The sequence below is a fragment of the Ostrinia nubilalis genome, chromosome 21 (assembly GCF_963855985.1).
Source record: "Ostrinia nubilalis chromosome 21, ilOstNubi1.1, whole genome shotgun sequence".
NCBI classification, from domain to species: domain Eukaryota; kingdom Metazoa; phylum Arthropoda; class Insecta; order Lepidoptera; family Crambidae; genus Ostrinia; species Ostrinia nubilalis.
The window spans coordinates 7,702,102-7,724,186 of record NC_087108.1 but is presented as its reverse complement, the minus strand read 5'-3'; the positions used below and the strand labels follow the sequence as shown (position 1 = coordinate 7,724,186).

At 36.8% G+C, this 22,085-nt stretch overlaps 3 protein-coding genes across 5 annotated transcripts; 1 reads left to right on the top strand and 2 right to left on the bottom strand.

Annotated features, from left to right (window-relative positions):
- Positions 1–56: 56 nt before the first annotated feature.
- On the bottom strand, positions 57–2,422 carry LOC135082260 (exocyst complex component 8). Its single transcript, XM_063977032.1, has one exon. It carries the CDS (start codon positions 2,293–2,295, stop codon positions 244–246), a length of 2,052 nt encoding a protein of 683 aa, XP_063833102.1. The 5' UTR covers positions 2,296–2,422; the 3' UTR covers positions 57–243.
- A 790-nt stretch (positions 2,423–3,212) lies between these two features.
- On the bottom strand, positions 3,213–9,337 carry LOC135082259 (neurogenic locus notch homolog protein 3). Of its 3 annotated transcripts, none has more exons than XM_063977029.1 (11): positions 9,238–9,337; positions 8,118–8,184; positions 5,844–6,059; positions 5,389–5,480; positions 5,180–5,261; positions 5,003–5,094; positions 4,728–4,892; positions 4,363–4,585; positions 4,130–4,263; positions 3,877–4,024; positions 3,213–3,688 (listed from the first exon to the last, which is right to left on the bottom strand). In XM_063977029.1, the coding sequence occupies exons 2-11, from the start codon at positions 8,182–8,184 to the stop codon at positions 3,516–3,518; spliced, it is 1,392 nt and encodes a 463-aa protein (XP_063833099.1). In that variant the 5' UTR covers positions 9,238–9,337; the 3' UTR covers positions 3,213–3,515. The 3 variants fall into 3 exon arrangements, with proteins under 3 accessions (XP_063833099.1, XP_063833100.1, XP_063833101.1); XM_063977030.1 differs by lacking the exon at positions 9,238–9,337 and adding an exon at positions 9,129–9,218; XM_063977031.1 differs by lacking the exon at positions 9,238–9,337 and adding an exon at positions 8,672–8,738.
- Positions 9,338–12,368: 3,031 nt separating this feature from the next.
- On the top strand, positions 12,369–20,812 carry LOC135082258 (protein ABHD18). The gene is made up of 10 exons (XM_063977028.1): positions 12,369–12,604; positions 12,713–12,797; positions 13,048–13,230; positions 16,079–16,191; positions 16,487–16,625; positions 17,145–17,234; positions 17,438–17,951; positions 18,149–18,577; positions 18,888–19,023; positions 19,343–20,812. The coding sequence occupies exons 1-10, from the start codon at positions 12,513–12,515 to the stop codon at positions 19,407–19,409; spliced, it is 1,848 nt and encodes a 615-aa protein (XP_063833098.1). The 5' UTR covers positions 12,369–12,512; the 3' UTR covers positions 19,410–20,812.
- Positions 20,813–22,085: the final 1,273 nt, after the last annotated feature.

Sequence of the window (22,085 nt, the reverse complement as noted above, 5' to 3'; positions counted from 1 at the left end):
CATTTATACACTAAACAGTTGTTTCAGTTGTTATTCAGTAATAAGAAAATACACAATGAACCATAAATTTTGGTTTATTAAAATTTCATATTGATAACTTGCATATAATATAAATTTTAATTTGATCAGTTTTAAATAAACTTACAAAAATCCTGCATGCTTACTATCTATATATTACAATTTTAAAGCTTCAGCATAATAAAAATAATTTCGTACACCAACATACAACATGTATCGCTAGTCTCATAAATATTCATTACTTGTGTATTTAGTGATGTTGGATTTCTTTGGAGGTGCGACAGTCACACCGAATTTTTTTGCTAGAGTCACTAGCTTCTCATTATCATAACCAACTTCTTCTTTATATAGCCTCAACATGAGAGGCATTACAGTATCTAAAATGAACTGGAAATTTTTCTGTGCATAACTTGAATCATTCCCTAAAGAGAGCTTAAGGCGCGAGTTGAAAATAGCATGGATGCACTCGTCCAATACATCCATCATATCTTTTGTGACAAGATTCAAGCCCACCTTCTGAACTGTTATTACAGACTGCGCAAACCAAATGGTACTACTGGACAAGTCTACCCATGTTTCATTTATTATAAACTTAGCTAATATAAGGCCCAAGTTCTCCATCTGAGATAAGAATTTATTCACACCAGCTTTAGTATGCATATTGACAGGGGTCCATTTATCCTCAGATACCTTTGATTTCATAGAATCAACAATCTTCTCTTTGTATTCCTTTAACGCTTTTATTATAGGAGTTCTTAAACAACTATTCATTTGGAATCTCAGGTCGAGCCCAAATTCACAGAATAGTGTGCACTGTTCCCGAAGACTCTCAACACACTCCAGCACTGAATCCAGAGCACACTGCGGCGTAAAAACTTGCTTAATTATTTGACTCATTAAAATCCTAAGCTGCATGCTAGCCCAGACTACGAAAGCGCTCACTTTATTCTTAGGGAATAAAGTAATAAACTCTGTTAAGGCATCACTAAGTGAGCAAAAGAACACTTCACCCACTTGCTTAACATAACTATTGATGGAGCCTTCTAATTGGACTCCTTTTACATGTACTTTGACTGTGTGACTACAGACAGCTAGAAACAGTTCACACGCTTGACTAGTCATGTTGAACTTGTTGAGTATCATGACTGGCTGTCTGGATGACTGTAGACCTCCTCTTGGACTCCAGTTGTGAGTAACGTCAAGTTCCTTTAGCAATATCTCTATCAGAACCTTTTGCTTTTGATCAATTCTTTTCATTATCTCTGCTTTCTGCGGGTGGGTCTTGAATTCTTCTGTATTAAATGCTTTCTGAGCTGAAACCATCAGTTCATAAGTTTTCTGGAAGTGTCTTTCAACAATCAGAACATCTAGCTCTTCAGTCACATCTGCTAGCCACTCTGGCAGTGGTGTTATCTGCGGTGAAGGCAGCTCCTCTACTGACAGACTAGGAGACTCCAATGACTCAAGCCTGGGCTTCTCTTGGCCTTCCTTTTTCTTTTGTTTTGAATTTTCTTTCTCAATATACATTTTTTTGGCCACATCAAACTTATCCAACCAATCTTTCTTGACTGCAATACTATTGCACTGAAATACTCTAGTGTCTGGAAAAGCTAGGACTTTAAAAGCCTGCTTCACAGTTCCTAAATCACGAACATTCACTACGGCTAGAGTACTGATAGGATAACTAATTTGGAATTTATATCTCATTGGACCCCGACGGTTAGATATCCACGAGGTTAACATAAGGCAGTCATTGAATAAATATACATGCATTCTTTGTAAGGCAGTGTTCTCCTCCGCATCTATTTCTAATAAATCACCGTCGTGTAATAAAGTTCGGTCTGGAACATCTAATAAATTCATACAGCCTTCAACTTTTTCTGTAATCAAATTGAGCTTGTTTTTGCGCTGTTCCTCGGCCCTCTCGGCTTCGACGTCGTGGTTGTCGAGAGACTCGCGAGACAGGGCGTTTTCGTTACCTAAAATTGACGCGTGAGACAGGGTTGTAAGCACCGTTCGTTGTTCGCTCAGGAGATGAGACAGCTTGTACATTTCAGTCTCCAGGTGGGATATTTCCGTGGCCGTCTCGATGAACTGCATGTGGTTCTCGTAGACATTTTTCTTGAGGGCACTGGCAGTTTCTTCGGAAAGAGTTTGTATGTTCTCCTTCTGTTGCTGCAGCTCCTCCCCCCCGACACAAGACCTCGCTAATTCCTTCACGTAACGGTCAGGAACAAAGTCTGGCATAGCAAACTTCTCCATGTTAACGTCGGACATTGTTTCGCATAAATATTTACAGTTTTAACGGGTAATTAATAGTAAAAAACCTTAGCTCTCTCATCATTCGATAATCGAACGACAGGACGTATCAACCCATCAAACTCAAATGTCAAATTAACATTTCAACGTTTCGTTTGCACCAATGTTTGCACGTTTTTAGGTAAGAAACGTTTCGTTCAGTTCATCCACAAAAAATATTTTTTCTACAGATTATTCCACAATACAGTAAAATTAATTACATTTAATTGCATTTAATAGCGTTATTTCTCTGTATTTATTTTATGTATATTTTTTTGTATGATTTGATGCTTTTTGATGCTTACATCGATTTTTATAGTGGAGACGCCTTATGGCCAAATTCCTTGTAACATCATAAATCAACACTGCAGCATATCACAACTATTAACACCATACACACATTTAGACTGTGTAAAGTGCTGATTTATCCCATCATCATACTAGGCGTAGGTAGATAAGGTTTCCTACTTAATTAATTAATCCACACTTTCGAAGGATTTAATTTAAACCTTTTGATTGAGGGCGAGCTTACCGAGAGAATCACCTCCTTTTCAACTAACTACCTACCAACTTATTAAAAATTTCTATAATATTATAAGCTGGCTAAAGTAATTATTATCGTCATAAATTCACATAAATTATAAAGGTATTTTCCAACATAAAAAATCATTCCGAATAGCGCCATAATTCATATTTTAATTATCAGCGATTCCCAAATAATAGGCAACCGCTGCTGACCCCCATAGACGTGCGCGAAAGTGGCTCAACTCGAAAATCTCATTTTTACAAAATAGGAGTCGGTCATTGATAAGTTTGAGAACTAAACCTACTCAGATAGAAGAAAAAATGCATAATTATTTCGACTTAGATTAAAAGAAAAATGATTATAACCAAAATAAAGCTTAATCGTTTTTTATTAAGTCACAACTTTATACAAAGTAGTTACACCTACTTATTACTGCCTTAACTTAAGGTTTCACATATTAAAGTAACCTCAGCTTAGTTTATTATTTTACAAAAACGTAATTTTCAATTGTTACTTAGTTACATGCAAGCTTATTTTACTCGTATTAACAATAAAACTTGTTTACTGAGTCCAAATGCGGGTTTGAAAGTTATACATTTTAAAATGAATTTCGCATTTGGCACTTTATCGATTGGACAGTTCGTGAGTATCTTCGATTATCTTATCACAGGGTTTATTCTTTCTTTTCCTCGGTTTTTTCTTCGACGACGGTCTCAGTCACCTCCGAGGCAGCGGTCTCGGGCTCCGGCTCAGTGAAGTTACCGTTCCTCTTGAAACGGTAGTAGCGGGTAGACGCAGCCTCCGAGCGAGACTCGTAGCAGTTCACGAGGGCATCACCGTTGCGGCCTGTAATAATGAGATTGTTTTAGGAAATTCTGAGCATAAGAACCATAAGTTCTCAAACCTTTTGGGGCAGCTGCAATTTCCCCAAAAAATTCGGAAGACCTAGAGGTAACATCAGTCAACTTAGGAATCCATTGACCTTGTTGATATTTGTTTTAAACTATACTCTGTAACTGCGAAATATCATGTACCTGAAGGGCAAGTGCAGACTGCCAGATGCCGTCTAGCCATGCAGACAGCGCCCGAGCCGCATTGAGAGTTGCCGAGGCATGGGTCTACGCACTGGTAGCCGACGCAAGCCAAGTGGTCGGGACACTGTGAGTCCAGTTCACATTCACCCTGATGAACAAATACAAGTAGTTAGAATACAACAAAATAATCTTCGGATGTTCAAATATCTGTCTAGATCACATAGTGAATAAGGTACGAAATACATTGGCATACCTTATCGCAAGCTACAAGAGCGTTTCCAATGTATCCCGATGGGCAAGTGCAGACCGGTCGCTCAGCACCAGTACGGTCGTGGCCAGGTGTGCATTTGGCGTTAGTTCCACAAGGGTTGGGCTCACAGAGATCACCTGTGATAAAATGCATATACAGTAGTAAGTAAACGTACTATGTATTGTAATATCAACAAGAAATGTTACATGGATAACTAGCAAAATATTATAGCTTACGGGCTTCAAAAGGCCTGCAGAAGGTGAATGGATCCCCAGTCATGGTCTTAGGGCAAGAGCACACGGGAGTGAGTCCCCTCAGGTTGCAGTCGGCGTTGACACCGCAGGCGTTGGTGCAAGGGTTGATGCACGCGTTGTAGACGCAGGCAGGCTTGTAGCTGGGACACTCGCCGTCGGATGAGCACTCGGGGGTGCAGATTTTGTAAGGATCGCCGAAGTAGCCCTAAAATAGCACAGGAAATTTCCATGATCGAAGTTCTCTTAATACTTTAACCATATTCCATAAGCAATAAGTACCTACAATACAAAAAAATACGCTAGCAAAAACTAGATTTGTCAAAGAACCGAAACAGTAGAGACCTTACCCTTGGGCATTTGCAAACAGCGCGGTGAGCAGCAACGGTCTCACAGTCAGCGTTGACTCCACAGTCACTGCACGGGCTGGTGCACTTGAAGTCCCGGCACGACTGCTGGGCGCCACATTCGCCATCAGACTCGCACTCGTGACGGCAACCAGAAAGTGGGCTACCCTGTATGCATCATCAAAAAATAGGTTAGAACAGTGGTTTTCAAACTTTATCTCTTTATATCTTGCACCCAAAATGTAAATGTAGACAAAAGTAATGCTATAATTTTTTACCCTGTATCCTGGCAAGCATGTGCAGATGGCCTGGTTGTTGGCAACGTGGCATTTGGTGTTGGGTCCGCATGGAGACGGGTGACAAGCTTCCTCTGTAAAACAAACACGTCATAGGTAATATTTTAACGTAATAAATATTATGGAAACAGATTAAGCATTAGAGCATTAAATTCTTACCAGGATCAGCTATACGGCAAGCAGAGAAGGGGTTGCCTGTGTAGCCAGCTGGGCAGGAACAAACCGGGACATGGTTTCTTACCTGAAAATAGCCAACATTTAACAATGCTTTAATCTACATAAATCGTGCGGTAGGTAATATCACCAATGTTGACATATTACAATCCAGACGTTATTGTTTAAATGAATGCATATTCAGCTTGACTCACATCACAGTTGGCATTGACTCCACAGGTGCCCTCGCAAGGATTGACGCAATGCTGATTCACGCAAGTTTGGTGACTGCGGCACTCGCTGTTATCTGAAATAAATTATTTCAAGATCAACTTTCTTGTGCATAATTTTTAATACACCTTCCTAGTATGACTTCATACTGATTAAGTTGTGCAATAATAATACAGTCTTATTAATGACATCATCTCAAGTTCATTCTATTTCCTTTTATTGTACCTGAAGGGGTACACAGGGAAAGGTTAGAATACTGGATGTCGCGAACTGATACGTTCGAAGATACTATCGAAGTGCGTTGCGGACGAGGCGAAGAAGATCGGCCAGACTTGGAGCGAGATCAAGCGCGAAACTCAAGACCGAACGAGATGGAGGACTTTCGCCTTCTGCCCCATCTAGGGGACATAGGACCTTCACTATAGCATTTTTGACTTACCAACACACTCGATCCTGATGCACTGTGACAGAGGATCGCCAGAGTGCCCTGCCAGGCAGGCGCAGACTGGCCTCACGCTGCCGTGGATGCAGTGAGCTCCAACACCGCAGGTGTAGGGCCCGCAGGTCACGGTGTTGTCAGAGATCGACCGGCCGTGTTCGTAGAGGTTGCGTCCGTAGTACGCATTTCGAGCGTAGTAGTTGGTGTATCGTTGGGCTGATGAAATAATAGGTAACGATTGACTAAACTGAAAATGCATGTTTAGATAGGTAGGTATCTAAATCTAGGTCTATGTCTAAGTCTTAGGTATTAGGTCTTCTAGGTAGAGTCAAAGGTAAAGCGTAATCCAGATCTAAAAAATCGTAATGGCGATAGAAAGTAAAGACGAATTTAATCTTAACATTCTCTCCCTCTTGTTGGTTCCTAAAATTATTAATCTCTATTAAGTGTTTCATTTATAAAGTTATTAAAATTATTAAAATATATGACTAACAGCATAAGATTAGGTACAACAAGTTCCTTCAGTGTCCGTGCTAAACTATGGTCCCATAAACGAGCGTTTAAGTTGTGCAATATTAAATGCCAGCAGTCCATCTTTGTTGACATTAATTTTGCATTTTGCAAATCGCGTGGGTCATACAAGTATTCCAACAAGGTTGATTACAATATCTTATAATAAAAACTACGATATCTTATTCAATCACTTGTTATTGATAACACACACGCCCACAATTAATTACATAATTTTATTTCATCAAGATAAAAACATGGTTCGTGATGTCCAAAACAAGACCTTGGTAACAAGCTAAGTAAACAAAGCTTCGCCCACGATTGGACACCGTCCTTCAGAAGCTTTAGTGAACTCTAAACAGCAATAGCTACGCAAACCGGATTTGTCTTTAAAAAGTAATGGCCTATAATTATTTTATTAAAATAACACAGTTTATGAACATAATTAGTCTCAATAAACTTGTAAACAAAGCCACACCCACATCTAGCTGAACTTAATGTCCTTCTAGCTATCAATCGTCGGAACTCAACCTTCTTGTGCGTAATCGTTTTGTTATAAATAAATTATGCATGATTGCGAGGACGTGGGATGGTTCCGCGTGGTCAAAGAGCCTTATGATAACGTCGCAAATATTCAAGGTACTGGCTCTAGGGTGGATGCCAGATGCTGAAATTTATTCAGGCCTAGATGGACCAAAGCTCTATAAATCAAAGTGTAATTCTATCATGAATTAGGTAAAGCCTATTTTAATAATGTCATCTAACTAGATATTTATGGACTCGAAATTGTAAGGAAAGAAAGTTTAGAAGTCTGGTACACCTTTTTATATCGACATCTGCCCCCCTAGACAAAACGCACTTTTTGATCGAATCGAAAATCGAATCCGTCAAATTCCATACAAAAAAGGGGCTTTTCGACCACTTTTCGACTGGTTTGCGATTATAATGGCACTTTGTCTAGACCCACTGGAATGCATTTAGTGTTTTTCCTACCTATTTTTATTAAAATCAAAAAACCTAAATAACTATAAATAAATACAATAACAACTGACGAATAAAACTGGTACCTAAACACAATATTAATTATGATTTCGGGTCCCGTACGTAGTGGCGAAGGTCGATTTAGCGAAGTACGTTTTAGCGAAAAACACTCATGGTGGTACGCTTTCATATAAATCAAAATGAAGCTCTTCTAGGTCATCAAAATAACTTTTTCGGCCACGAGTGTTTCGCTTCAGTAGCCTTTCGCTCCAGTGTACCACCATGAGTGTTTTTCGCTAAAATGTACTTCGCTAAATGGACCTTCGCCACTACGTACGGGACACTATGATTTCGATTTGTAGGTATAAACAAACTCAAGTTTGATCACCACTTACTAATAAATAATGTCATTAAGCACCAGCAAAAACTTTTATGATATTCATTAATCATAAAATATGCAATCAAATCGTCAATTAATTTAAGCTTATTGACTTTAACACCTACTAAAGTAACCAATATGGTTCGCAACATGATTAATCAAAAGATGAGGTAAGCTTTTTCATAACAAAAAATTCCAAAAAATTTACATTTTCATCTGGATGACATCTTAATAATTATTATTATGTTAATAATTAAGTATGGTAATTGGTGCCTATTAAATCAAGGGGAAAGACAGATGCATGCAATTACAGTAGAGACGCAGACGCCCAATATTCTAGGAATAAATATAGATCACTCAGGACCCTCCAAAAATACTCCAACAGGTGGTAGGTAAGTACTTACCTTCTGCCCCAATGCTGAAGAAAGCCAAAAGCACCACAGGTGCTATGGACATCATTTTCACGCCCATCTGTAATCAACAATCACAAATTCTTAGTGTTAATTCTAGTATGTCACTGTCGTTCATCATAGGTAACTAGGTACTCATTAAAATTCATGAAATACAAATTTATTCATAATATTATTATTTTTCTTTTCATGAGTTTGTGTGGTTTGAGTAGACGATTTTGCCTTTCAGAGAACAATACAATAAATAAAAGTCATATTTTCAAAGTTAAGGGTACGGGGGTAAAGGGCTCTTCCAAAGTTTGGGCTCCTATGACCATTTTACTCACGTTAATGATTGATTTTTTATGTATTTACTAATCAAAGATGTAGCTATAGGTAATAGTAATAGGTACCTAGGTACTTAGTTATTTTTTGCGTGAGCCACAGCTTTAAAATAAACATAATAAGTAGGTAAGTATAGTAACTTCAATGGAAACAATACACTACTTAAGTATAGATTTAGCTTTAAAACAGAGGTTAAATAACAAAATTCAATAATACAATACAACCTCAATGATTCATGCAGGTACCTATTTATAGGTCTTGACTTAAATGAATGCTGCTAACGTACTTAACTGTGCCTATGCCAGGTAAGTTATAACATCGTATTTAATTTGAACGTTGTACCTGTAGCTTACCTACTGTGAATGCGTAAGTGATGAATTAACTAAGAACTATAAGTAGGTAGGTATCTACTCATATAGTACCTACCTAGGTAGGTAAGTACACTATGCTATAGGCAGGTACATAGACAGCTACTTTATTAAGAACGTACGTTACCAAGATATGAAAATGGTTAAAGAAATAATGATTATGTGGGAAGAATAGGAAGAAAAGATAATATCGTTGCTTTAAACATTTGAAGTAGGTATTTTCTCTGAATAACTTTTCTGGTTTTTTGAAAAGCCGCCGAAATAAGTTCAATTGAGATAATAAGTACAAAACAAAAGTAGACACAACTCTTACAATATTGTAGTTTTAACGCCAGACAAACCTCACTGCACTCGTTTAAACCACTCAAACTCAATTTTTAATTCAACTTTTAAAAAATTCACAACACTGGGGAGACACTTACGTCTGTTCGTCGTTAAGTACGATGAGGAAAACAATTCTGAAGACTGTACAGCGTCCTTATACTGCCCGTAGCGCCTACGCTCACTGGGTGCTTTTGCACTATTTTTTCTTCCGCAGTTTTTTAAGAACTCCAATATTCGACATCTTCTTCAAAAAGATCACATTGGCCATTTTCATATTAGTCATACAATAAAATAAATAAAAACATTATTGTAGCCGATTAATTCCCGCCATTGATAGCTTTTAATTGCTATCCCGCCTTATTTGGATAACTGCGCTACGTAGGTGAGTTACTCGCGGCAGGTTAACAACTACGAAAATTACGTCATTTCTCTAATTCTGTGTTTATTATGTATATCTACCTACTAACCGGAATTGGACGTTTTCTTCGAATTTTACATGGGTTATTTGACAAAATGGTCCATTCATTGTAGGATAACAGGTAAATCTATAGTATTGTACATGGATTTCTGTATTGTTTATCAATGAGTATGCTCAGCGTCAAGTATGCTAGGATCTGATGGATTAGTGGATACCCTAAGATAAGTGGTAGGTATACTTAGTGGTCGTAGAGTCATAGAGTTGAATCTAAGGTAAGGTTATCATGATTAATCATTGTTCTCTATGTAAAAGTAAGTTTATTATCTAATCGATCAATGACTCACGCAAATCAATCGAATGAATGTAACCTACACTGGGCTTTTATGGCATTTGCCTGCTTCGGTTTTGCGCTTTTAAATTAATATCATAATGAAAATAAAGAATAAGTATATTATTAGATCATAATTCATTCGTGATATAAATGAATAAGTAAGGTTGACTAACTCTAGTTACTCCACAAGCTAAGAACTCCAAGGATTGCGAGTGAAGCTGTCTTACATTTTCGGCCTAAACGGGTATTCATAAACATTACTATGAGGTCTCACAGTGCGCGTGGACGCACAGGGTGACTCACGAACTAATCACAGCGATCTATTCAACGCCGTGCGTTAGTTTGCTGCTTCACTTATATAAACATCGTTTGTGAATACGGGCGTAAAACATTTTCCTTTATCTTGAGCATTTGTATCAATAGATTGCCATAAAAATATTTATTCCTGGTATCACGGCTCGATTTAAACATCCAAAGAAGATGCGGCACAAAAACAAGCTCATTAATGAATTGAAATACCAATTTTAGCATACATTTTTGGAGATCAGCGAATCAGATCTGATCTATTTTTCTTTTTTGTAAACCTACTGACTCATTTACAGCCCACGTTATTACTTACGTAAGTGTCAGATAAAAGTTAAGGCAATATTTTGTAGTTGGTACTAACTTCTACCAATCGCCTCTGTGGTCTAGTGGTAAGCCCACCTACTTCAGACGCAGATATCCCGGGTTTGATTCTCAGTGGGGGCAGATTTTTCGGTTTGGTTTGGTTGGTGGTAGGGTTTGTTCTAATTACACCTGGCTAGCTACCACCATCTTACCTAAGTCTGTCGCCATAACAACAATGTTAACAGCACAGATATCTGTGATTAACAGCATTGTTGTGTTCCGGAAGTTAGAGGTAAGATAGCCAGTTCCTCTGTGGTTGAGGATTCCGGGTGAAGCTCGCTTCCACCTTTGGCCTGATTATCACTTGCCATCAGGTGAGATAACAGCCAAGAGCTTCCTCGTTGTACCTAGATAAAAAAACTTACCCAACTTTATGCAACAATAACAAGGTCTAGAATGTAACGAATTAGGTAGGTACTTCCGTGTAACGAATAGAACATTTCAGCTGGAGGCGTGTATCACAGCCCTGCACACCTACACGGAATCAATTTAAAAAAGTTTACTTTCTAAGGAATCTAACTTGGGACCTCACAATACCATCGGGCTGTCAGTAATTGATACTACAATATATTCGTCTTCTTTTTAACTATTTTACCTACTTAATTATTTTATCTGAGGTAGTATGCAATGCATATAAAAACGCGTTGAAAATCTGACCCTCGTTCTACAGTTTAATTAGTATAGATGGGACAACAGAATGGTGGCAAAAAATAATCGGGGGTTAACGAAAAGTTTGAGAAGCGCTGCTTTCATGCGGCGAAACCCTTTAGTTTCTGTGATACAGTTTCAAGGATCGAAAGATCACAAGCCGTAATATTGATGATAATTTTATTGAGGAGCACGAGCAAGTAACATTAATCCCAAGGTCAACTTTGCCTTTCAAATGGTTTTTGAAAGATGAAAATGATATTCTAATCGTTCGCAATTTCCATTTTGGACAAAAACATAACTCTTCATCAACAATAGGCTCGGTCAGCCCACATGTTAATTTGCATTTTTATGTTTTGTCACCAAGGAGCAGTAACCATATTAGGGACCCTAATTTTGAATAGTTGAAACTTATTAGTTGAGCTGAGGTGCGGCACATCGATAGTAAACACAGTACATCGCAGAGTACTTGACCCTTTAGATTAGTTATCCTTGAGCACAGAGCCACAGAACTAGTTACCTATTGAGGAACTGTTTGTTAGCGAGGGTAGTGCCAAGGTAGAGATGATTTGAATTAAACGGTCTCACGCCTCAATGTAACCACGACCGCTCTGCTAAAAGCGAAAGAATAAAAAGAAAAAGAATTAAACAGTAGATAAAATTGATTGACTGAAAGATTGGGGCAATTTGGAAATGGGGTAAAATCGTTGCAGTAAAATTAATAAAACCTTCCAAATTAGCATCTGGGTATACCCTTAGAATACCTATGGGCGTTGGAAATACTAGTAGATTAGTAATTTTATCTTAGTATCTACTTATGCTCGTACATAAAGTTACAGCAGTTTACTATACACTACTTATTATTACTTATTACATACAAATTTTAATGGTTTTGGTGTTTCTGAGTTACTACACAAATAGGTTATGGTTATGGTAATATTACTATGACCAGAAGTGCTTTTTTTAAATTATGTTCATATCTTGTGGTAGTTTACTTAATAATTGCGGGTGAGATTAGATAAAATCTAAATAGTTAAGTGAATTGATGATGAAATGATGATTGATGATTTTGTTGCTGTTCGTTTGTTTTTTAGAATGAGCTCGTGGCTTAAAAGATAGTGCTCAAAGCGTCGGAACAATTAAAAAAGAAATAAAGCAACAGCTGATTTTAAAAAATATATTTGTTGACATCTTTCAATTCCACAAAAATGTACTGAAAAAAAGTGTGGTAAACGGCGTTAATATTTACTAAATTTGTCTAATTATCACCTAACACAGTTATCGAATCCCATCCCGTTCCACGAAAAATGTCCGCCAGTAAGTTGGATGCAGTTTACAGAAGTATTCTACTAACCAAATTTTTCACAAAAGGATGGGGTAAACCGGAGAATTTGCGCAGGTAAATCGAAAACAAATGTTTTATTGTATATTTTATCTATTTTACGTTTACTAAGATGTCTGTTGAACTTTCTGATGCAGTGACAATACTACTGAAATTTATTTTTAGGTTATTTGAGTTCAGAAAAGTCGTGTCCAACCGCGATGAATGTTTCAAATTAATAGAAAGAGATTATCCAGTAACAATAACCAAGGTTGGTATACTGTTCCATTTATTAGTATTTTGAATATTTATGTATTTTCATGAAAAAGTCCTGAAAATTCTAATTTTAAATTGATTAACATTGTAAACTTGGACATTTACATAACACTTCAGCACCAATACGAAGCAAAGTTCAAACTTAATTCACTAATTCAACTTTAAAACATTGAATTGCTTTTTTTTTTTCAAAATATTTTTCTTAAAACTTTTTGAAATAATATTGAAAATGTTTTTTCATAAAGGAACAAAACCTCAATGACTGCAAACTGCTGGAAGGCTACTTCATCTCTCCGCTTGATCGGTACCTGCCTGGGATTGTTCCGGAGATCGCCAGAAAGGCACATTTCCAGGTGATACTGCCGGTGCATTGGCCTGAACCTACCAGCAAGCCGATGTGTCTACATTTAGCGGGCACTGGTGATCATGTAAGTTAACAATTTAATTTATTTATATTAAGTATATTAATATTTTTTCCATCTACTTTGTTCTACAGAGCTAAATTAATTTATTGTAATAACAAAATACACATTAAATTACTTTAATAATTATAAAATCTCAAGTGTTAAATTACATGCAACTTTATTAAATACTAAAAACTTCAGCAGAAAAATATTTGTGACTTGTTTATTGTGGCAAAAAATTATATTGGAATGATATTATATCTAACTCAGCTCTTATTAAAAAAAAAGTGAACTATTAAAGTAAGTATAGACATTAACTTGCTTAGCCTATAGTCATCAAAAACTTAATGTAATTTTAATTTTATTTAAAGGAAAATTGCCTAGAGTTAGTTTAATTGTAACATAAATGTATTAAAATATTGTAATCCTAAGTACTTCATGTGTAGATAGATAATGTTTTTATCATAAGCTGCTATGTACATGAGGTCAATACAATTGTATTCTGTTGATAAGAAAACTTATAAAAAACTAATTGTATAATAAAAGTGTAAATTCAACATTCTGTTTATTGGTTATGCCTTTCACTCATAAATCTTAATCCTAATAAATATTTGGTATGAAAGTTGATTGAATCTATCTTTCGTACAAAAATTTTATTTAAATAAGTAGTGTTTTATCAAAGGCTGCAAGATACAGAAAGAATTTGTGTGTCATATAGGGTTTCTGATTTCTCGACTTATTTTTTTTCTCGAGTTTCGGGAATTCTCGAGGCCAAAGTCTCGAGTTTTCTCGGGTCTCGAGTCTTTTAATTAAAACTGTTGAAATCGGTTGAAATTTAATAAAAACACGGGTTTTTATTAATGTTATAATGTGTCTGGGTTATAATCAATGATACTGTAAAGTTTCAACAAAATCCGTTCAGTATTTTTTGCGTGAAAGAGTAACAAACATCCAGACATCCACACAAACTTTCCCATTTATAATATTAGTAGGATAATTATAATTTAGTAATTAACTAAAGGAACAAAAGTCAAAAAGTCGCGTGTACTTTAAGGATTAATAACCATAAATATCTGGAGCTCCAATTGAATCACTTGTTTTCCAAAGAACACAAGTTCAATTTAATTGAAAAATTACGATAATAAACCTGCATTTACAAACAAAAAAAAAAACATTTAAACTTGAATAAACGTATTTACGAGTAGGTACCTAAACTAACAGATATTAATTAAAAAAAATCAGTCTTTAAATCAGTCAGTTATACAAACATAATAAAATATAGCATACTCGTAGGTGATCATTATTAGTTTCGGTTAAGATCATTACTTGCAAATCATATTAGTTAAAAAAAGGAAAGAATAGGCCAGTATAAACGCAACGTTAACTTATTAAATAATTAAACACTTACTTTTGTCTAAGAAAATAGGCTTTCAAGAATATTAAAGCTTCAAAATCGAAACTCGAGAATTCTCGAGCTCCGGTAATTTTTTTCTCGTCTCGAATGAAGCCAAATTTCTCGAGTTTTCTCGAGTTCGAGAAAGCTCGAGCAGAAACCCTAGTGTCATACCAATAAAGGCGCGGGCGAAGCCGCGTGTAGCAGCTAGTTTGTTTATTTATATTGTAAACAATCGGTAAACAACGAATTCAGTGATTGGCTTGTGTCCAGAAGTAGGAATAAACAAGTCTATAGTGTATTCCAACACCAATTATATTGATAGTAATAAAATGAACATGTTTGTGGGTGGGTATTGTATGTTATTTTTAGATTGATTTCACTGTCGTTTATTTTATTCTGCAGATTTTCTATTACAGTTATGCTACTGCTACTACGGCGACAGAAAAAGGGAGGGCTTATGGCATTTAGCATTTCAAGTTTTCAGAAAGTCACAATAAATTCATAACTTTTTTTCTTGTTATGTTTCTTGATTAAATAGTTCAGAAACTTATTTCCCACCCTGTGTAACTTGGCATTTTGTGTCATTTTTGTATTATTTTTACAGATTTTTCTGTGAAACCATGTGGGTTAGGAAATGTAAGGTAAATGTAATGCCACTAACATCCTGTAAAGACCCTTGCTTGAATAATATTCCGAACTCCCTGTAGTTATTTGGGGGCTTGGTGCGAGTTTACATCAATCGTCTCTAGCAGATACTTTCAAAAAATAAAATCTTCATAGATTTTTGACGCACTCGCTAGCGACGACGTTCAATGCAAACTCGCACTAAGCACACTTGCTGTAGTAGCAATTTGGGTTGAAATACATTAATACTCTTTACTGAATCTACGTCGCTCTCTTAGGGTGTTTGATAAATTCACATAGCTACTGGCATGCGCGGGCGTGCTTCATTGTACGTAGCAAGCAACCTGAAAATACCTTCACTCCCTCGTATATGAACCGCTTAGCTACTTGTCTACTTTACTCGTCTCAAGTAACGCATCCTCATATCGGTGTTATGTGCCAAATGTTTGAAATTACCTCCTAGTATTACAAACTAATTTAAGCGACCTGCGTCATTGTACAGTGGCAACATTTACCAAATGACGCCTAATCTTTAGCCTACCTACACTTATGTAAGTGTGATCTCCGTTCGCAAGGTGTTGTTATTTATCATTTTACCAGTAACATAGTTCATCTATTTATTTGGTGTTATATTTAGCGCACTGTTCAGGAAATGGATTATGTATTGATGTTTACAGATGTTAAATGCTATGATGTGATTTATTACGTTGCTAATGCAATAGAGTATAGCCATGAATCTGAACGAAACTTGATTGTATTGAATGGTACTTAGTTGCTTTAAAATAAGACTCAAATCGAATGTAACAGATTTTTATCGACAGATTACTGATAAGTTTTTGTTGCTGTTTTTAGTTTTTCTGGCGACGGCGAAATTTAATGGTGAAACCGTTACTGAAAGAAGCGGGCATCGGCGGAATCATTCTTGAGAACCCATTCTATGGGCTACGAAAACCTACGGATCAGGTGTAAGTACATATTTGAAAGCATAGTAAAATATTGTCCAGGCACAAGCTATAGTCAACCCTAAGCGTATCAAGTGATGACGTATTTTAGTATCATTGTATACCAATCTCATATCTTTGATAAAACGCGACCGTAATTTGAATTTCTCAATAAAACGGTTTTCTGTAAGCAAATTCTTAATAGAATGATGTAGTTACATTTATAATATCAAGTTACACTGGCTAATGACTCAATTTTTACACTTTCCTTTCATTTATTACATAGCTAGTTATGCTCTTTCTCTATTTCTGATTGCAGTCGTTCTTCCCTCCACAATGTTTCTGACATCTTCGTGATGGGCGGGTGCCTGATTCTGGAGGCGCTGGTGCTCTTTCACTGGTGCGAGCGGAATGGACTCGGTCCGCTGGGCGTCACTGGGCTCTCCATGGGTGGACATGTAAGAATATCGACCTACATCACGTCACTATCCATTTCAATAGTTGCAGTTCTTTCGAAATACGTAGTCTTGGTGATGACACCAGTTGCCTTTTGAGATCTGTCAAATGTGTACCTTCATAGTATGGAAATACAGCGAAACGGTCACTATTAGTCTAGTACGGGGTTTCCCAAACTGTGCGTCGCGACATTCCAAACTGCACGCGGCATCGCAAGTTTGGGAAGCCCTGGTATAGTATTTACAACTAATTTGGACTCTATTATGTGTAAATAAGAATGTTATTTCATTGCTACTCATCCCGAAATGAAAACTGGTGGCATCATCTCCCTTGTCCCCTTCAAAAGGCTATACAGCATGAAGTAGTATAGGGTTATAAAAAGTGAACTTTAAACAGCATGAAGCAGTATAGGGGTTATAAAAAGTGTAACTTTATACAGCATGAAGCAGTATAGGGGTTATAAAAAGTGTAACTTTATACAGCATGAAGCAGTAGAGGTTATAAAAAGTGTAACTTTACAGATGGCGTCACTGGCAGCTACGAATTGGCCTAAACCTTTAGTTCTAGTTCCTTGTCTATCGTGGTCTACAGCGTCAGCGGTTTTCTTGCAGGTATCAACGTAATTTGTATTATTGTCTGACAATAATCTGTTTATAGCTTTTGGGGTCGCTTCTAATACACCTAGTCATATAAAGTTTTGATATATGTACATAATATAGATTCAACTGTAAATGAAACCTGTTTTGAGACAAATAAATACTTTCTATCTATGTTCTATGAATATGGATTCTTATGATGGGGCATATGGTTACAGGGAGTGATGTCGCAATCAATAAACTGGGACTTGCTCGAAGACCAATACCTTTCAGACGGCGTATACAGAGAGAAGCTATCCAAAATGGTGACTATTGTAGACGAAGCGTTCCTAGCGGGGAAGAAATTCGCGCGTTCCTATTCCCAAACCGTCGACAAAGACAACAAACCGCCTCCCAATAAAACCGAAGCCATCTCTCCAGCTCCAGACCAAAAACTCGATATCACATACAAAGAAACAAATTGTGACAAGGACCCCGACGTAGTTGATCTAACTAAGAACATAGAAGTACGCGACAAAGTGCCTAAAAACGTCATAAAGTCTGAATGTACAGCGCAAATAGCACAAATGAACGAAGAACTGAAGAAATTGCTAGAAGAAAACAAAATTACTCAAGTGTTGTACGACAAGCTGATGTCCAACGAGAAATTCCAGTTGGATTCGCAAGATATCGCCGACATAAACAAACTGACCGAAGATAGAATAAAAGAATTGTTGTTGAAATTTAAAGTTGGTAAGGACTTTTCTGGTCGTGATGTTTTAAATTCGAGTGCTTTTATGTTTGATAAAACTTCAATTTGGATTGGAGATTTACCTTTTGTTCTAACTTATGCGAATGATTACACTAAATAAGCTTCATTCATTAATCATTACTTTATTTGATTTATGATCTTAAAGATTTTAATATTATCTGTGGTGTTTGAATTACAGCTCTTGTCCAAAACGAGATGAACGAGCAGTCGGGAGAGACGATCAACTTCACTCAAAAAAGGAACGAAGAACCGCAGTTGGACACCAAAGAAGAAGTGGTTGCGGCAGTTAGCGAAAAACCGACTGAAGAGGCTAAGAAAGAAGAGACTGTAACACCACAAGCCATAGAGCAGAAAGCCGAAGAACCAAAGACAACCGCGAGTGCCACAGTCAAAGGAAAGAAGCCAGACAGAAGGTCGTGGAACGTTTCGGACCTTACTTCAGACTTGTGGGTGAATCTACCGTTCTTGCGGTCGAGCGGGAAGAAGATAGACATAAGCAAGATACACTGGAGGGACAGAGAGGCACTGCAGTTTATGCGGGGCGTCATGGATGAGTGCACGCATCTCAGCAACTTCTCTGTGCCTTATGATACTTCTTTAATCATTGGTAAGTAGAACAACGATGAAACGTAGATGATTGTCGATTCGATTAGCATACTACGACGTATTATTATCACGCAATACAAAGCAATACAGTACAAAGTCTGGTGCATAACTGATACCAGTGCCTTAGGAGGTATGGAAGGGGTGACAGTGCGTTCAAGTCTGAGGCACATCTGAAGTATCGCTTACATTGGACGTCACTCAACCCTCCAGTGACGCTTCCATGACTTTAAGCACTGACTCAGTTAATCGCTGGACCCGTAACAAAAACTGTGTTAATTGACACTTACCTGTATTCACATTATCTTCTCCAGCTGTTTGCGCGAAACACGACGCCTACGTGCCTCGAGAAGATGTTGGGACACTGGAAGAGATCTGGCCCGGCGTGGAGGTGCGTTATGTTGACGCTGGTCATGTGTCCGCCTACATACTGCACCAGTCGCTGTTCAGGTAACAAATGTTTCCAGTAACTATCCATATCGATAGGCCCATTTTTCGCCTAAGGGCCTACACTAAAACTTGCAAATTGGTAATAAGTAATTGTATTTACAAATTGCTAATATTCTTTAAAAAAAAAAACACGTTCGCGGCGTGCGCCCGCTCCTACCCGCGTGGTTCTAAACCTGTCGCATACGTCCACGCCACACTGAGCTACTATTAATTTAACTCACATTTAAATAGTTGCAGATAATAATGCAAAACTCAAATTCAGTTCAACTACTTTGCGACACATGCATCATGTTAGATAAAATATAACTTTTTTCCCCAGATCGTGCATAAAGGAAGCATTCGAAAGGTCGAAAAAGAAGTGGAAAGACGGAAAGCACATCGACTGACCAACGATATTTTGACAGTATTTTCAATAGCCGAATACCGTTTGAACACACTCGTCAACGTCTCAAATGTTACACAAATTATTCACTTTTTACACCAAGAAAGGAGCTTAACTACATTTGATGGAACTGAAGCAATACTGAAAGATGTTGACAGGTGTGATTCAACCGTCATGTTTCTACGTCGTATCATTATCGTTCGAGACATTCGCGCCAGGCAACGCCGGGATGCCATGCAGTATACTGGACGACAATACACAAAGCCCTTTCTTATGGCCGTCTGATAAGTCACAACTTTATTGTGAAACTATTTACAGATAGCATACGGTCATAAAAGTAACTCAATACCTCGTCTTTAGGCGCTAGTGTGGCAAATACACGTAGACAATAGCTGAAAATATAGAAGATTTAACAAGGTCAGAAATAACTGCGAAACTGTGATAATAGCTGGACGAAAATAATTAGCAATATCAACGAACAGATATACATAAATCCCTATAACTTTGAGAATTTATTTAAATATATGTAGTCTAATCTGTTGATTTTCTGTTTGACTGTAAGAAATTTATTTTGTAAAACATGACTTGTTCTCAAAACTCATGGTAGTTTGTGTGGAGTATTGCTCAATTGTCTATTAACGTTATTTTAACTAATAGCATATAATTGACGATTGGTGCTTTTGACTAACAGTTTTAACGATAGTATTGCATATCAACGTCCATTAGGATACGGAATCATACCATAAGTACCATAATGTTTTTACCTTATCATGCACACCAGTTACAATACGAAGCACAATATAAGAGTTTGAATTCATATTATTATTATAGTTCTCCATGTGATCATTTATAGCACAACTTTTAAATTTGCTCAGCCTATGAATTTAAATGGTTTTATATTCTGACTGACATCGTTTAAGGATTTTGCTAACATTTTAATATTCACCGTTCCCATTACATTTGACATTTTAAGACAATAACAGCACAAATCTCAAGCGCGAATGTTAGGTTACGCACTCGCAATTTGTTATACAAAAATATATTTACGGCCATAAAATTAGTGTTCATTTTTGATTATACATAATTTATATGACTGTTAACGAGCTAGCTATAATTTAATTTACAAAATTACTATTTAGTAGCCTCATGTCGTGAGATTAGCTCTGATGTGCAAAGTACAAAGTCATATTTTCGAGTGAATATTGTTTAGAAGAGAGAATTATTGTTGTGCAATGCTTTTAGACCTTATTTATGTAGAACTGGCATGTATATAAGATTTATTATCTATTGAGGATGTAACTATGTATAGTGTAATGTATTTTTATAAATAAATATTGTTTTTTGTTACAACTGTGTTTTTATCTCCGTTAAAAATGTAGTACTTTTATATTAAGAAACTATGGATATGTTTTGTTCAAACTAAATGTGGATTGATTAGGTTAAATATTCTGATGTATTTATTCTAATAAATGAAGAATGTGAGAAACGAAACGTTTTCAGCTTCGGTCTTGCCCTCCCCTCTCCCCTCTCGCTCTGTGGTGTACGCGTCGTTTGCTTATAGATAATGTGATTGTTTGTAATGGTGTTAAAGGTAATAAAAAGCCGTACCATTAAATGTGGGTTTTATTGAAATACGTCAATGGCGACGAGGCCCAGAACCAGATCACAAAATCGAGAGAATAAAATCAAAGAAGTTAAAGAATCTTCCAAAATCACGGAGCACAAAATGGCGGTGTGCGGCGACATAAAATCATTCGCCGGTGAAAAATGGGACGTCTTCGCGGAACAACTGGACTGTTTCATGATAGTCAATGACATTCCAAACGAAAAGAAAGTGCCACTGTTAATAACAAAATTAGCACCGGAGGTATTTGAAATCCTGCAATGTCTATGTAGCCCTGTCAAACCAAACAAACTAACCTATGAAGAACTATGTTCAAAATTGAAAGAAAAGTATGAAAAACCACTATCTACGGCTGTTGAAAGGGCTGAGTTTAGGCGACGTAACCAGTTACCTAATGAAAAAATACAGGACTATGTACTGCATCTGAAAAGATTGGCTATAAAGTGCAACTTCAAAGACACAGATGATCAAATCAAGGAAAAATTCATGGATGGCGTTACATCAAAGGTTATTAAATACGAATTAATGAAAAATGCAGACAACAGGTCACTAGAAAGCTGTATCGAATGTGCTAGAAATATAGAAGCAGCCCTGATGCACAGTGACCCTTCACCTGAAACCTCAGAAGTATTTTACAATAAACAAAAGGATTACCAAAGGACAAAACAACAAACAACAACCAAGGGACAGAAAAGTTACAGACAAAAGAACCAGCAGTGTTATTGTTGTGGTAAAAATAACCACTTGAAAGCGGAGTGTTCTCTAAGAAATAAATATTGCTCGGAATGTGGTCAACAAGGACACATATTCAGAATGTGTGAAAGAAAGCAACGAAAAACCAACATTTTGGAACTGGAGACTTCAAAGCCTATAGAAGAAAATGAGGAGGCAATAGATTCTATTAAAAATCTATATGAAGAATATGAGACATATACCTTTAATAGTGTAAGTAAAATACCACCACACTTTATAACCTTAAATGTGAATAGTCAAAATATACCATTCCAACTTGACACAGGTTCTGATGTTACTGTCATTCCATTATGTGATAAAAAC